At 29.0% G+C, this 17,734-nt stretch overlaps 2 protein-coding genes across 3 annotated transcripts; one reads left to right on the top strand and one right to left on the bottom strand.

Annotated features, from left to right (window-relative positions):
* Nucleotides 1-318: 318 nt before the first annotated feature.
* Nucleotides 319-8,603, top strand: LOC100576321. Of its 2 annotated transcripts, none has more exons than XM_026439503.1 (2): nucleotides 319-931; nucleotides 1,768-8,603. In XM_026439503.1, the coding sequence occupies exon 2, from the start codon at nucleotides 1,798-1,800 to the stop codon at nucleotides 7,180-7,182; it is 5,385 nt and encodes a 1,794-aa protein (XP_026295288.1). In that variant the 5' UTR covers nucleotides 319-931; nucleotides 1,768-1,797; the 3' UTR covers nucleotides 7,183-8,603. The 2 variants fall into 2 exon arrangements, with proteins under 2 accessions (XP_026295288.1, XP_026295289.1); XM_026439504.1 differs by having other exon boundaries at nucleotides 319-1,186.
* Nucleotides 8,604-9,394: 791 nt separating this feature from the next.
* On the bottom strand, nucleotides 9,395-17,327 carry LOC413693 (cilia- and flagella-associated protein 251). The gene is made up of 20 exons (XM_026446264.1): nucleotides 17,286-17,327; nucleotides 17,036-17,182; nucleotides 16,816-16,926; nucleotides 16,372-16,581; nucleotides 16,003-16,239; nucleotides 15,693-15,813; nucleotides 15,430-15,565; nucleotides 15,170-15,324; nucleotides 14,304-14,412; nucleotides 13,825-14,039; nucleotides 13,193-13,344; nucleotides 12,860-13,068; nucleotides 12,669-12,798; nucleotides 12,372-12,461; nucleotides 12,181-12,312; nucleotides 11,913-12,004; nucleotides 11,442-11,676; nucleotides 11,072-11,339; nucleotides 10,806-10,933; nucleotides 9,395-10,068 (listed from the first exon to the last, which is right to left on the bottom strand). The coding sequence occupies exons 1-20, from the start codon at nucleotides 17,325-17,327 to the stop codon at nucleotides 9,985-9,987; spliced, it is 3,003 nt and encodes a 1,000-aa protein (XP_026302049.1). The 3' UTR covers nucleotides 9,395-9,984.
* Nucleotides 17,328-17,734: the final 407 nt, after the last annotated feature.

Genomic DNA, 17,734 nt, shown 5'->3' with positions numbered 1-17,734 from the left:
AAATTTATTAAATAATAAAATTCGTATAAAGCATTGTAAAAAATTCAAAATATGTTTTATTAATTTAAAAGTGAATTATAAATTATAAAATATTGTTATTGGTAAATTCATATCATGTGTTTTATTATATTATTTTATTATATTTAAAAAATTTATTTTATTTCTTTTCACATTGCATAAAAAGTATAAGATATATATATAATATATGTATAAAATAAATACATTTTATTAATGATTTGTATATTAAATATGTTATTTCGAGTAAATGTATGGAATAAGAAAAATAGTTAAAAAAAAATAATTATAAGAAATTTTCATTTTAAATTAGTTTACTTTATCAACAATTTGATAAAAATTAAAACAATATTGATAATATTTAAGTATTTGCGCAGAAATAAATCGACTTTAACCGAAATTTAACGCTTCAAGTTGCTGGCACAGGTTAAGAGTTAGAGTGGGGGGTATCACAGGCACTACGTTGGGCGTATATGAATACGTCCACGAGAGATGCCGTCGTTTCGTGTTTCGAGTTTTTGCACAACAGCCGTGGGCCAAGCAACAACGCACTCGCGCTCAAGTCAAATCACATTCTCCAAGAAAGATTCGAAGTTCTATACTGATTATTACAAAACTGAATTACTGCAGTCTCTGTTTCTCTCAATGGTTTTAGCCTAACCTCTTCTATTGCAAACTACAGTGGAACATGACAAAAGGTGGCATCACTGGGGATGTGTTGGAAGCACGGACAGAGCTGTACTCATTGATATGACGCCATTTTACTAACCTTTTCGGCGCGGATCGCGACGATCCACTTAAGGTGCTCCACTTCGTGCCACTTCAAGAGCGTTCAATTTTATCGTTTACATTTTATAAACCACATACGCTCTTTCGTAATTCCAAGAGATTCGTTCAAGCCGGATTTTACCGGAAGGTATGCAACCCTCGTTGCACTGGGATCATTCTTATGTGCAACAAAAGCTTACAGCAATACTTTTTTGCTGAAATTTGTTACTACGGCATCCTGGCTTCGTGTGTACTTTCATTCGTCTTATTTTGACACTAATTTCGTCGTAGTAAACTGTTTTTGTGGGAACTTTGGGGCTGTGTCATCGTGGAGTGATGATCACTGCGAAGGGCTTCTTGCATGTCATACCATGTGCTCAATTTTGTAATACCCTTATCAGAGGTATTATATTACTTGCTTATTTACCTTATCAAGTATAATTTAAACCTAAAGTTTAATTTTCTTTGATTTATTATCTGAATAATATATAATGTTTTTAAATTTATGGGTTGTCTTTTGAAGCCAATTATATTGTTTACTTTTTTAAATTGTCATATAATAGTTTGAATCATACATAAAATGATTTTAAATATTTAATTGTTCTCATTCTTATAATTATATTCTTAAAAAATTAAGATTTTTGATAAATAAATATAAATAAGTGACTTTATAAATTTATAATAATATTATTATTATAAAACGTTATTTCTAATTTTCGTTTAATTAATATATAATTTAGACATTTGATAAAATACTTGATGCTGTAGTTACTTATTTGCTTAAAATAATTTATGACATTCGTTTCATTATATTATAATCTTTTTTTTTTTTATTAATTTCATATCATTTATAAAAATTATATTTATAAAAAATTGTTATAATTTTATATAAATTTAATTATAATGTGAAAAAGTATTTCTTTTCTATTAAAATATTTTTATTATTAGAATATTTTTTGTTAAAATTTATTTTATGTGTTGCAGGTAATATCACTGTAGCCAAGCAGTGTTATTATGGAAGATGAAGATGGTGAAAGTAAAGTTATGGATATGTGGAGCATTTTGGGAAAACAACAACTTAAAGATACTTCTATTGGAAATTCACTGAAGTCATCTATTGACAACACATATACTGATGTAATAGAAGAAGAAAAGCAATTATTGCAATATAATTCTATTACAACCAAAGATTCTCCAAGCAAAAATAACAGTACAGGATCAAAAATTGTGTTTAAAGGTTTTAAAAAGCGTATTTTGGCACAAGCTCAAGAAACACAAACAAATACATTAAAAAATATAGTGCAAGAACAACAATCACCGCATTCTAATGTCTCATCCAAGAGTAGTAAAGAAAAAAGGGCAGAAATCAAACGAGGCAAAATAACAGAATATGCACAATATTTGGGTCTTCAACCTTCATCAAAAAATAAGTGTTCAAAGTGTCAATCATCGTCAAATTTGTGTTCTACATTAAAACAAAGTTCGTGTTCTTGCAATTCCACAATGACACCAATGCCCAGCACATCAGAATCATCTACAGTGCCACATTCTCCCAATTTTAAAATTACAAGAAAAGTTTATCTTTGTGCAGCATGTGGCACATATTTTGAAAATTGGAATTTATTTTTACATATGAGAGATATACATAAACGTCATATATGTTTATTTTGTCTTGGAATGTTTGGTCAAGCTGAAAGATTATCACATCATTTAATAAAAAAACATAGTGTTCCAGAAATGGCGTTTACATCTGTTGAAGATTTTTATGGTGCTTTCAAAGGATCGTGTTATTTAGTTTGTTGCACATGTGAGAAAGTTTTTTCAGAAACAGATAATTTTTATAATCATTTTTGTTCACCAACATCTAAACAAGATATTACTACATCTATATGCACACTATGTAGACAAACAGGTTCACATGCAAGTACTTGCAGTTTAGCTGTTGAAACTAATAAAGAAATAAATTCTGGTTTACCACCTACTACACAAACAGGGGTAATATCAACTAATGTATTTGATAAGGATGTAAATAGTGAAAATAAGACTGTCCCAAGAAAATTAATAAAAAATAATAGATCTAAACATATGGAAGATAATATGTCAAATCAACAAAAAATAATTCATTCAAAAAAGACCAATAACAAAGTTGCTGTATCTCAGTCAAATGAGAGCCAAGTAACCGATGAAACATTAAACAGGGATGAGAATTCTCAGAACTTAATAACACAAAATATAGCTAAAGATACTATTTCAGAAACTATAATGGAAGTCTCAAAATATATTGAGGAATCTAATGAAGAAAAGGAAGAAACAAATGAGAAAAAGATTTGTCAAAGTAATTCAGAATTAAATTCTACTAATTCACCCAGCCATAATATGCCATACGATAGTGTAACAGAAACTATTATGGAAGTATCACGATGTACAAATAATATAGAAAATCTTGATGATAAAAATAAGAAAGAAAATGTAAAAGATGAAGTTAATTCATTGAATGCATCTGATAAATCAGAAATGGATTCTAATGAAATAGCTAAACTTGATACAAAATCTTTAAGCTCAACTGAAGAAACTAATACTAATAAGATAAATGATATAAATTCTGTAAATCAAGAAGCGGAAGAAAATATAGTGAAAGACAAAATGGAAGAAACTGTATTAAAAACAGAAGATTTTCAATCTCATATATCTGAAAGTCCTGTGCATAGTCCAGTTAGTAGATCATTATTTAGTCCTCAACATGAATCAAATATATCTGATCTCCAGTCCAAAGAAAAAATTTATGAAAATGATAACAAAGAAAATTTTGATGCACCCAATGAATCTCAGTCTTCAGTATCATTCAATACCAGTGAAACTTCTGATAGAAGTTTGGTTATAAAAATATGTACTAATAAAAATTCTCAATTTTCTGTTGCAACTAATAATGATAGTGTAGAAAATGATATTAATAGAAAATCAGAAGAAAATAATAATGCGGAAAGTTCATTAACAGAAGAAAAGGAATCTAAAATTTTTGAAGAGGAAAGAGATAACAGTAATAACTATCAAGTGAATGATGAAGACAGCGATTCTGATAGTTTCAAATTGGCAGTAGTAGATAGTAATCCTGAAGAAACTGAAGAAGTTGAAGAAAATAATGAATGTAAAACAGAAACAGAAATTAAAATTGAATCAAATATAAATATTGGAAATAATGAAAATCAAATTGAAATTGCTGGTGAAAAGACAATTAATTTAGATATAAATGGAAAACAAGATGAAGACACAAAAGATAACAATCAAAATCAGATTGAGATTTCAACACAATCTCAAGTGCAGCCAAGTGATGGGATAATTTTGGCTGGAGAGGATGTTCCTTGCATTGATCTTAATGTTGATGGTACCTTAGATAGTATAGAGATAGAAGATTTATTAAAACGTTGTATAGAAGCAGCCAGTCCTTTTTGCGTTTATTGTAATCACGCACGTCATATAGCAGTCAATGGTAAACAATTAGGATTACATGTACTTGCAGAACATAAATTTCAACCTCAACATCCTGCCATAATTATTCAACCAGAGCAATTTATTAATAGAGTAAAAAAGTCTCTTGATGAAATAGATTCTCATTTCTTTAATTTAGATTCTTATAGTAGCACAAATGGTACATATAATATTCCAAATGTAAGGACATATGAATGCTTTCATTGTAGATTCCATTCTGCCATACATAAAGAACTTTATCTACATAACAGAAAGATGCATCAAAAGACAATTTTAATTTGTATTATGTGTAAATCCACTTTTTATAGTTATAGCGAATTACTTTGTCACTTATGTCCTGGTACATACTCTCCAAATATTAATGTCAGATACAGATGTTGTCTTTGTCCTATGGCAAATCTTCCATCTGCATTTAGATTAATGGTACATTTACGTAAAAGACATCATGCATGTGATGTTTGCTTAGAATCTACTGGAAATCAGCAGCGTCTTTCCAACCATGTTTGGAAACATAAACTTCATCATTTATGCTATAGATGTGGTATTGCATATAGAAACAAACCAGATATCACGAAACATTTGTTTTGGAAGCATGGAACAGAAAGTGTATTATGTAAAAAGTGTTTGCAAAAAAAGTGGCCACATATTTATCACTTTTGTATACCACCTACAGCTTTTGTTTGTGAAGAATGTAATTCTAGTTTTTCACGAGCTGTCGCATTGAAAGTGCATAAAAGATTACATTCCGGAGATCATCCGTATGCTTGTAGCGAATGCTCCGAGCGTTTCATTTCTCGAAAATTGTTGACCAAACATGAAAATGCTCATAAAGAACCACCACCAGTTAGTACAAATTTGACGGAAACAATGAATCAACAACCGGCGAATAATGAAGAAAAATTAGATAAAGAAAAATTAGGTATAAATGATGGCAATACAAATGTTTCTGAGTCAACGAAAGAAACTAAAGAACCTGTGAAAAAGGTTGTTGATGTTTACGATCTACCACCATTGAACTTATCTTCTGAAAGTGATACAGATTCTGAGGAAGAGAAGCAAGAGGCTAAAGAATCTGAGAATGCTGAAAAGGTGAAACCAACCGAAGAAAATGCAATATCTCCGGATCAATCAAAAATCGTGACTTCTGAACCTGTTGCAGAGAGTATAGTAGAAGTTGAACAAAATGAAGAAGAGAAAAAGCAAGGGGCGGAAATCATGGATGGTATATGGGATAATTTTAAAACGTATGCAGCTAGTTTAGAGATGAAAGAATCGACCAATAATTTTGCAATCAAAGAACAAGAGCCAGAGACCGACGTAGCGTTCCTAAGGAGTATAGTGTTAGCCGATCACGATTATTGTGTCGTATGGTCGGATAAAGAAAAGGAAAAGGATGCACCGTCAAAAGCGAACATCAAAGAAGAAGCGAACTTAAGCCAAGGGGACCAAGATTATTTAAACAAAATGCAAACAAGTCCGTTGGATAGTAACGGGATACAAAACACCAACGAAGACGATCCGAATAAGAAAAAAGCAAAAAGTCCGAAGAAAAAGAAACAAGGTGGAAGTACGTCATCGAGTGATTCATCGAGTGACAGTGATTCGAGCAGCTGTTCCTGCGGGACAAATTGTAGCTGTAGCAGTTCATCTTCCGGCAGTTCTTCTAGTTCTAGCAGTAGTTCTGATTCGGATAGCTCTACTTCGGAAGGTTCGCCGAAAAAACAATCTAAACGGAAAAAGGAAAAAGAAGGTACACAAGGGGCAGAAACTGAGCTTGAGAACAAGGAAGTTTCTCCAGATAAGAATGGATCGACGTCAGTTCCTGCAGAGCCGGTTTGTCCACCGCAACTTTTATTGAGAGAATCTGATTTAGAAACCGAGGAAACGGAAACGGACGAGGACTTTTATGACGAACATCCGCAACAACTTGCGAACAAATTACTCGCGGAGAAACGAAATCAATTAATGCTTCTTGCTGCGGTCGCTCCAGCATCTACGGAATCAACGATGCCGTTGAATAACGGTTTGACGGATACGGATATTACGGTCCCTTCCCCGGACGCGATACCCGCCGCCACGGAGGAGGATCAGTCCCAACAAAAGAAAAAAGTGAAAACAAAAAAACGGAAGAAAGGGGAAAAAGCAAAACAACGTAATGCGACGCCAACTGTCGAATCCATTAAATTAAACATTCCTAAAGCTTTTTACCAAAATAATCCGGGTTACTCGGCTTCTTCGCCAGCGTTGATGCAATCGAATATAACGTCAAATATGTCTACGAACGATGTGCACGGTATGAATGCGGGTGTCGAATCTCAAGCGGGGATAATAGGGCAAAATATGGGAGGAAGTGGTTCAGAAGCGGAGAATAAGCGGTCATCGAAGCGGAAACGAATACCGAAACGATTTTACGGCGATTCCAGTGACGACGAAGTAGAAAAACAGCCCACAGTAAAGTGGAGAAAAGTAGACACGCCTTCTTTCACGCCGGTATCGACTGTAAAAACATTGCCACCGAGATTACCTTTTGGCGGGAAAAATATGGCTTACCGACCGATGGAAAATCAGCCTGAGAATGTAGGGGTCACCACTGCTTCTCCAACCGAGTCGGAAGAGCCTGCGGATAGTAGCAGTGATTCCAGCGATTCTGAAGTAGAATCCAGTCAACAGATGCAGACTCATTTGACGGAAAGTAATCCACCAGCACCAGAGCGACCGGTTAATTTGTATTGTTATTGTCAGTGTCCGTACGACGAAGTGTCGGAAATGATAGCCTGTGATGCCGAGGACTGTCGTATCGAGTGGTTTCATTTCGAATGTGTCGGTATTATGGTGCCACCGAAAGGCAAATGGTATTGTCCAGACTGTCGGAAGAAGCATGGAATCGTGCAAAACGAGGACTATTTTGACTGATAGCAGCGGGTCGTGTCTGCGTGTTGAAATTTCTGTCTAGCCATTCTTGACAATGGATATTCAATTTTCTCTCTCTTACACACATATATTCGGCATCTATCTATCTATTCATCTATCATCTATCTATTTATCTATCTAGCTATATCTATATTTCTCAGTCTTTTAAAACTTTTTTAAGTAACTTAACGAGGATATGTTCGAGAATCGCTTCGAATATCGTTCAAAGTGTAAAATATTGTTTTATGGTCTTTTATTTAATGGTTTGACGAATTCTAGAGACTTGAAACGTTCCAATATTGCAATTTTTTTAAGATTAAAATTAAAAACATTAGGGTTTAAGGTTAACCCGCAATGGAGGAATATATAAGAAATATATGATACATCATTGAAATATTGAATTTGTATTAAATGTCTTTCTATGCGAACAAATAGTCATAGCAATTACGTTATTTCTAATTGGAGTTAAAAATATTTATAAGAAAAATTATTGAATAATCATGTAAATGAAATACATTATTTATGAATTAAAAAGAAATCTTCTTTGAACAGATTAAAATCTTAGAATAAGATTCAATTTTCTTATTATAATTAACTATTATAATATTTTAATAGAAAACAAAAAATTGAAAGTTTTGTAAAATTAACATTCATGTTATTGTTGTACACAGTTTTATATATATTATATATTATATAAATTATATAATATATATATATATTATTTTCCATCATGAATTTGAATTTTACAGAAAATTAAAAGTGTCAACTTCAACTTCGTTAATCAATCATCTTCATCATTATAATTATTTCATTAAAATATTATCGATATGATTATCGATTTAAATTAATTTGATTTAATTATTTAAATAATTTTTAAATATCTTCTCTAAATTTTTTTTTATAATTAAATATTTTCTTTTTAATATTCAATAAATTAATTAATTTCATCCTTGCTATGACTTTGTAAGTATCTAGATACAAAAAATAACACACAGATTGCATATAAATAATTTTCAAGTCTCTTAAAAGGCATTGTTATTTTTCAAATATTTATATTTTTAGAATTGCTTATCGCTTTTCAAAAATTGTTGCACGGTTAAGAGTAATTTTAATAGCAATAATCTTTGATTATATATTCGAATATGAATTGAAAGGACAGGAATTAAAAAAAATTCTAGCAGAAGTGGGAGAGAATTGAGTAGCCATCGCTATTCTCAGCGTTTTCTTTCTTTCTTCTTGGTAAACAAATGAATCATACATACTGTTTCACATTGATATTTTTCTTAAGCCGATACAACAACAACACAACAACAACAACAACAATAATAATAATAATAATAATAATTACAAAAAAAAAGAAATGTTTGTATATAACTGTAAATATGCCTTAGAATTTATAACAATGAAGTAAGGTTTTTTGTGTACATTTGTTTGTACTTCTTTTAAATGACAAAACATGCGCGGTGTATAAATTTAGTGTAGCCGATAGGCAAAGTATAGCATTATATAGAGCGAAATTTTCTAGGCCACGTCGTAGAATTCTTTAAGCCTAGTATGTGAGGGGAGGGCTGTGTTTCATCATTTTCGAAATCGTGTGATGTCGCGGCTAATAGGACTGTCGGCACTGCTGGCGGTGTCTATGCCTCTTGTAAGACGATCACTTCTTTTCTTTCTTTTCTCTCTCTCTCTCTCTCTCTCTCTCTCTCTCTCTCTCTCTCTCTCTCTCTCTCTCTCTCTCTCTCTCTCGACGACCCACCATTCTGTTCATAATCGTCCCGAAATATGTACGTGTATTTCGCGATTTCTTTGCATTGTCTCGTTCAAAATCACCATCTTTGTCCATCCTTTCTTCGTTTTACCCTTTTATTTTTCTTTCTCTGAATCGCCTGAATTTTCTAAAATTTTTATAATTATCACATCCGTTATAAAACGCATTCATTTATTAATTTCTTTACGATCATCAGTGGAAAAATAAATTTTCCAATTTCTATCTAGTTTTTTCATTATATATATATTTATATATATATATATATATATATGTTTCACATTTTAGTTAAATAATGAATCGGTTGATATTTTTATCGTTTCTCTAGTCTAGTTCTTACTTACTTCGTCGTAATATCACTTTCAAACATTTATATACGAAATAATTGTACAACTTGTAGCAACTTTATCGAGATCGATTAACGATATATGTGTATCGAGCGCTAATCACTTTTTTTTTTTTTTTTTTTTTTCTCTCTTCTTCTTCCAATTTCGATATAATATTTTAATCTAATCGAGATTAATCCGGTGAAAACGGAAAAATTATAAGCGTGCAATGGAATACGAGCGAAAAGAAATTTCATTTGTAAAAGAAATAAAATTTACCGATTTAAATTTTGATAACTTGTATTTCGACTTTATCATATTTTATTAATTAATTATATCAATCAAAATTATTTTATTCTACGCGCGAAATTCGCTGTAAAACTCATCAAATTATATAACCATTAATTCGAATCTTTGAGACAGGAATATAGGAGAAATGAATGGTCAATCAAGAATTATTTTTTTTACTTCGATTTTAATTCACCATGTCGGACAAAATTTGTATTATGTAATCTTAGCTAATTTTGGAAACGTTGATTCTTTTTTTTTTTTTTTTTTTTTTTTTTCATTCAACACTTTTGAAAAAAACATGGATAAATACGTTAGTGTTCGTACATGTTTAATAGAACTCGCATTACATTATAATGGTAAAATAAAATAATTAGTAATGGTAATGATAATTAATGTTAATGTGCCAGCAATGCAAAATACAGATTAATTAAGATCATCGTCAGCCCTCGTTTCCTCCGGAAATTCAATACCCAAGATGTCCGTGATGAAATATTTGTAAGATATCATCTGTATTGTAAAATAATAATACATTACTTTCGGCGAGCCTAAATCATTATTTTCCTCTTTTTCTGTACCATTAATGGCAAATTTATTCAAGATTTATCTATTCCCCCCCCCCCCCCCCCCCACGTATGTATGAGCTTCTATTGTAAAACTGTATATATTAGTATATATCCGATGATCATACTTGTTTAGCAATTTTCACGTGCTCCATTCTATTTAGGATATTTATTTGAAAATTTAAAATTTAAAATATCATAGGAATTTTTTTCTTTTCTGTTATCTTTGATCGTTAAACGGATTGATCGGATTTTGTATTTAAAAGCTTATCAATTAACGATAGAGTCAAGTAATTATAAATAAATGTATAATTGATAATTTATAATATATTTTTTCATATTGTATCAATTTTTTTAATTTTACTTTCTATCGAGATAGATGTAAATATTTAATATCCATTTAATGCGCTTATGTATGGATCAATTGGCTTTTGTATATTTGTTCATTTTAAGAAAAAAGAAAAAAAAAAAAAAATTAAAAAATCATCTTTTTATATAAGAAGACTTATTTCTTTCTTTTTTTAAGCTGTAATGTATATTAAAGAAAAAAATAATAATAATAATAAATATCGGTAATAAAATATTATGCATCTATGATTTTTTTTTGGTCCAGTGTACAACAAACATGATTTATATCATCAAATAATAATTATACGTTAAAAAAAATCTCTGAAAGATATATACCTCTGGCAAGAACGTGAAATCAAGGGACATTGATGTTTCGTGTTCAAAATCTATTTGTTCAAAATTTTCTTCAAATCCAATAAGAAACTTCATATATGTAAATGCTTCTTGAACTGTTAATGGTTCTCCTAAAAAAAAAAAAAAAAAAAATATGTGTACACATATATATATTTAAAAAAAATTGAAATAATAAAAGAGAACATATGAAATAATATATTAAATATTACAATGTTTTCTAGGGAAAAAAATATAGAAAATATACTAACCAAAAGGCATCTCATGTTTCTTTATAATGGTATAAGGAGCATGACCAAGCAACAACCTCATGAATTGATCACGAGTCAAGAATGGATCATCTTCGTGCAATTGATTTGAAAATATTCTGAAAGCTTCCAATATTTTATTCTTAGAAATCCCAGAATATGGGCGATGATTTATATAAAGCTTCACGAAATCTTCAAAATTGATATTATCGACCAAATTGCCGGTCTCCGCGTAATCTCTGTATGCGACCTCCCCCATAAAATTTTCTATCTGAAAAGGATCAATTGATCAAATGTTAAATAAAAGAATAATAATCAGAGAAGTATAGAAATTTTTGTATGATCGAGCGAAGATTGGATGAAGAATTATTACCTCCTCGTTACTTGGATAATATCCAATGGAACGCATAAGGCTTGGCAATTCGTTGATGTTCACCTTGTCGGATATTATTCTGGTACTCGTTATATTCTCCCCTTGGTGCAAAATTTGAGAGTAATAAAACAGGTCTTGCATCTCTTTAATAAGCCAACCATTTTTACCACCTTCTATCAAACAGTAATATGGTGAGAGACCTTTGCCTCCTAGATGTGCTAACACATCAACAGACCTTGAGAAAAAATTGTACTGTTAAAAGGAATAAAATAAGTAATGGCAGCTATTGAAGAAAAAGTAAGTGAAATGAATTTTTACAAAGATATATAATTACAAATGAATATAATAATGAAATCAATTGATGGCAAAGGAAGGCAAATTTATTTTTATGCATTTTTGAACAAGAATAATTAAAATTAAAAATATATTTAACAATAAACAGAATTTTCTCATTATTGTTATAAGGCTTACTTGTATTTTATTTTCCATATTAATATAGATGGATCATTGTAACCAGAAGTGAACAAAAGGTTTCCATTAGTATTAACGCATATATGTGTGATCTATTAAAATTAGACTTCTGTGGATGGCAATTTTTAAATATAATCTAATTTTATAATAAAACAAGTATAAGTATATACTGTGTAATAAAGTTTGCAAATTCATGATTGATAAAATTACTTCGTTTGTTGAAGTGTCATTATGATCATTTTTCGTTACAATGTTTTTCTTGACATACCTTATGCGGATGTCCAATCATCCCTAAAGTTTTGTAAGGATTTCCATCAAAGGGAAGTATCTGAAGACCTATTTCTTTATCAGTTGCAAATACCATGTATTTAAGAGCTTTGAAATCTTTACTAGATAATATCTGTAAAAATATTTTTAATTAAAACACATAATTTCATAATTTTCTGCATAATTCATTACCTTGATCTGTTTAACCGGTGAACCATAAAGGGGTCCCATAAACGTTCCTCGAATCAATTTCGTCATATCGTTTAGCAATCTAAATTTGTACTGTAATCGCATAATAAATATTGTATGAAATATAACAATTATTTGGAAATGATTTGATCAAGGCAAAAATAAATTGCTATTTCTCAGAAATTATGCATTGGAAAGATAATTAATTAAAAAAAAAAAAAAAAATTAATTTTTTAAAATATTTTAAATAATTAAAGTTTTAGAATTTATTATAGAAAGTCAATCAAAATATTATATTACTTCGGAAGTAGAATACGCCAGAAATCCTTCAATGCCCAAATGTGGGTACCATTCGAGGCAAAAAGGTATAGCATCATTTTCGATTTTATAAACATCAAGTATTTTCAAACCCGGAACAGGATATGGGCCGCTACAAAATGGACGAGATGTTTAGGATTTAATTACAAATGAAATATGATATTTTAAATTACCTATCTTTAAGATTGTATTCAATTAAAGTTTTGTCTTCTGCTATTGAAAATAATCGATATACAATACTTTCGATAGTAGCTGGACCGAAAAGTATGTCTTTTATATCTGCATTGTGCGAACGATATTTTCCAATGAAGTTCCATATATTATCATCGTTGCTAGTTCTTTTATGATTCTTCTTAAATACTGCTACCACCAATGTGTTATCCTAAAGAAAAAAAAAAAAGTTTATTCATTTTCATTTTAGAAATTATAATAACAATTATCTAGTTCGAGGATTTATATGATAAATATGATTAGGAATGAATATCAATTATCATGTGTTTATTTACTGCATAAGCCAGATATTCCCCACAGTCTGAGAAAGCCAATTTATGAATTGATTGCATGGAATGTTTGTAAGGATTTTTATCGATGGGTTCCAAAGTGATAGGATGCAACATCCAAAGCGTTCCATTTTCAAGACCACACACGAGTATGTCACCTAAAATCGAAATATTTCGTATACATTTTATTATATATCTTTTATTTGTTGCACGAGAATGGGACACTAGCGACACTTTGCTCGAAATTTAAAACGTTTCGAAACCTTTTATTTCACTATTTTTGCGATTAAAAATTCTCGAAACTGGAAACATAATAATTGATCTATTTACGTACGATTTCATTGATCCATTACGATAGTTTATTCGGAAAAAAGAAAATAAAGCATAAAAATTTATATTTTTATTCATATTTTCAAGATCAAATGTGACTATATGTATTAAATTGAAATATTTTATGTATATTTCATTACATATTCTCTCGTTTATTATATGAGAATGGAATACTAGCGACATCTCACATTAAAATTTCGAAACTGGAAAATAATGATCGGTACAATTTCATTGATCCGTTGATAATGACAATAGTTTATCCAGAAAAAAAAAATATTAAAATTTATATTACAATAACAATTGGATACCTATTTGGGAATATTTTAACGCTGTAATACCATTCAGTCCCTCGTGGCTAAATGGACACGTGATATAAATTATGTGTCCACTTTTTACTTGTTTATCCATCACTGGACGAAAATCTGGAAAAGGTGGAGTTTTTTCCCGTAGTATGATCTTACGTTTCTCATAATCGTATAAGCACATGTAACCATTTGCATCACCAGTGACTACATAATTACTTGTGAAAGAACAATGTTAATGTTAATATTATTGTTAAAAACTATAATCCACGAAAAACAGATTTAATCACTTATTTTTTTATAGAATCTTTTTAATGAAACAATGATACTGATAACAGAAAAAAATTTTCAATTTCTAATTTATTGAAATTCAAATTCAAAAAATTAAAAATTATTCTCTCTCTTTGTTTTGTTTAATTGAATTAAAATAAAAATAAAAGAAAAATTAGGAGAATCGTCGAATTAAACAAATTTTTTATAAATACCTTCGAGGATGTACATCGAAGCTTAAAATCGCAACTTTTGTATACCGAAAAATAAATCGACACTTGAATGTTGGAATTTCTATTGATGCAACTGTTCCACTCAAACAACCTTTTAAAAAGATATTAATAAAAATCTTCAATAAAATATAATCAATACATATTATCATATTAATATTAATATTTATTGAATGATTTATTGAATTTAATAAATGTGATGAATAACACTTACTGATAAAGAAATTATTGAAATAGAAAGGAGCACCTCGTACTGTAGCTTCGGTAGGTATCATAGGTTTTTTTGGAACTTTATCATAATATTTCTTGGGTAATATTTCCAAGTTCACAGTCAATGTCGATGGAATTTTATCCACCATTTTATTATATTTCAATTTTAAATTTTCTGTAAATTCTTTTCTCTTCTTATTGCAAACGGGGGGAGCACCATTTAACGTGATTTCTGAAAAAAAATCTTCCATTTCTTCTTTCTCTTCGTACTCCTCTTCATCGTATTCGACTATAAAATAAAATTCTTCCACTTATTCTTTTTTTTTTTTTATATTATTCATATTATTATATTAATTTTTTTTTTATTTTTCACACCATTTTCAATTTTTTCTTTATTGTTTTATATTTTTAATAAAATTATAAGATTTTTGGTTGTTAAAAATTAAACGAACGATTTTTGTAAAAATTTTTCACAAACAATTGATAAAAATTGTATGAAAAATGTACAATCATTGCTATTAGACAATCATCGTGCTAAAGAATTATTTAGAGAGCGTACTTATCGACGGTTCGTCCTTTATTTATTTGAATTTAAAATCTTTTTCTAAAATATTTTTTTTAAAATGCAAATAAATGCTTACAATCGGATTCACAGGCAGGAGCCAATAATGAAGATGAAAAATCGAAACTTATCGATCGTATACCATCCAAAAGTTCATGTTCACACCAATAGAGTATTTTTAAATCTTGATCATAGAAAGTGATGCGTCCATTTAAAGATCCCGTCACTATCTTCCTACGATAATTATCATTATATGTTTACCTTAAAATTAAATTATTATTTACTCTGTGCTATATTGTAATGTTGAAATTATGTGTGTTATGTACTGAAAAAATATACCCATTCTTATACACTATCACCAAAATACTACTTTTCTCTAACTTGACACTTTTGATGTATTTTCTTTCCTTGTTTTTATTCGCAATACTCTTAGTTTTATCTTTGTCAGCAGAAATATCCCAAACAACGACATATCCTATAAATATCGATAAAATATCGTTCATCAGGAATTTTGATTATCTTTAATTTTTTAATTTTCATTATTAATACATATTAATTAATAATCATTATTAATACAATATTATTTTATTCTTTTTTTTTACCGTATGTTGTAGCTGTTAGTACTCGCAGTGATTTAGATATAAAACAAGAGCAATTGAAGATCCCGTATCGTCGTATCTTGCCCAAAATTTGTGGTACGTAAAATTTCAATTCCTCTTGCTCCTAAAAATTCATAAAGGTTATTCTTTATTCGTATGGAGAAATTATTAAGAAAATTTGAAAATCTTCAATTAAATCTCAAAATTATCCACATTATATTTTTTTTTTTTTTTGTTAGGAATATTTTATTTTATTTTACTCGAATATTAATGATTTTAATAAGAGATAAAAGAAGAATGAAATTGTACTAACCCATTTAAAAAATACAACATTATAATCGGCAATTAGAACAAATTCTTCCGAGCAATCGTTATTGAATGCTATTTCTTTTATTCTATTCGTGTCAAATTCAGTTATCTCTACAGACTCTAAAAAAGACAAATTTGGAAATTTTTGATAACTATAGGGTGTCCCAAAAATATGAAAATATTCATTGACTGGAGATTCTCCAGTTATGTTTCCATGATTTTTGAGATATGATTTTGATTCCTATATTTTAGATTACATACACTTTGTAATAATTACAAGAAAATTCTGAAACTGGAATTGAATGAATAATAATATTCAATAATTGTAAAATTTTAAATAAAATTTAATTAGAATGCAGTAAGTATAACATTAACTATCAGGTTTATCTTTCCCGTATGTCCATAGCCAAAAATGAACCTTTTGGTGAAATTCATTTCCAACAGTCACTATGTATTTAGCATTTGGACTAATTTTGACCGCTGTCATTTTTTGATCACCGTGTGGATTGAATAGAGTAGAGATTGGTACGCTAGAAAAGAATATCTTTAGCTTTTTCTTTCTTTTTTTTTTTTTCTTTATATACATTTAATATCACGTACGTATTTAATATTATTAAAAAAATATAGATTGTAGAAGGAAATCAAGTCGTTATTGATCATGAGTTTAAAAATCCTGGCAAGATTGTCACAATGAATATTTTATATATTTTTATTAACATTAATAATTGAATTATATTATATTCTAAAATAGTTTCATGATATCAAATTCCTTTATCTTATAATTTACAATTATTACTTTTCTATATTAATTTCAAACTTTATACCCAGTTTCAGTGTCCCAAACAACAACTACACAATCCTCCTCAAAATCTGCAGACAGTAACCATTTCCCATCCATCGATGTCGATAATGTTCTCACTGTATTTTTCTGTAAAATTTTATATTTACACTTTACTTATTTACAGACAAGAAAAAAAAGATAATGTATATATATATATATATATATAGTATAATAAAAAAAAAAAATAAATTCTTACATGACCTTGAAGATTTAAAGCTTCTTTAGTCTCATAGTTATAGATTATTACGATATGCGAACAGGAGTAAGCGATAAGCGTACGATTTTTCGTGGTTAAATTTATTAGAGGTACGTCTGAATTTAATCCGACACTCCATAATAATTCCTGAAAATAAGTATATAATTAAAATTATATACATAAAATAATTATTAATTTAATTTTTTTTTTTCATATAATTTGGAGACAATTATATTACTTACAAATGGACAAAGATTGGATTCTTTGATGGGTTCTTTATCTTCTTCCTCATATTTTATTTTATCATCATATTCACTTTTTTCCTCTTCTGTAGAATATTCTGAATATTCTCCTTTTGATATAGAAAATTCCGAGCTCATTTTGATTGATTTGTTATGTTAAAACATTTCAATTCGTATGATATGAAATTAGCAAATAATTGCATAATTACGTCTTATAGGGTGGTTCAAGTGGAAATTGTTTTTTTACTTTTTAATTGGGAATTAGAAATAAGAAATTTAATTCTTTATAAAATAATAATCCTTTCTATAATTATATTACACTTCCAATATATACATATATATTGTATATTTCATTTTTGTATGATTCTGTGATTACAAAAAATTTGATTAATTAATTTACATTATTCATTAAAAAATTCATTCTAAATATACAAAAAAAAAAATTGTTTCATCAGTA

The sequence above is a fragment of the Apis mellifera genome, linkage group LG1 (genome assembly GCF_003254395.2).
Source record: "Apis mellifera strain DH4 linkage group LG1, Amel_HAv3.1, whole genome shotgun sequence".
NCBI classification, from domain to species: domain Eukaryota; kingdom Metazoa; phylum Arthropoda; class Insecta; order Hymenoptera; family Apidae; genus Apis; species Apis mellifera.
Note: the sequence above shows the minus strand (reverse complement) of the source record. Positions and strands in the feature narration are given on the sequence as shown.

Excerpts from the sequence above, each read along its gene's own strand:
- LOC100576321 (XM_026439503.1), top strand. The coding sequence starts at position 1,798 with ATGGAAGATGAAGATGGTGAAAGTAAAGTTATGGATATGTGGAGCATT.
- LOC413693 (XM_026446264.1), bottom strand. The coding sequence starts at position 17,327 with ATGAGGAAGAAGATAAAGAACCCATCAAAGAATCCAATCTTT. Across the intron at positions 16,240-16,371 it reads GGAAAGATAAACCTGATAGT|GAATCAAAATCATATCTCAA; the intron begins TAATGTTATACT and ends TCTAAAATATAG. Across the intron at positions 12,799-12,859 it reads GAATACAATCTTAAAGATAG|CGGCCCATATCCTGTTCCGG; the intron begins GTAATTTAAAAT and ends TCCATTTTGTAG.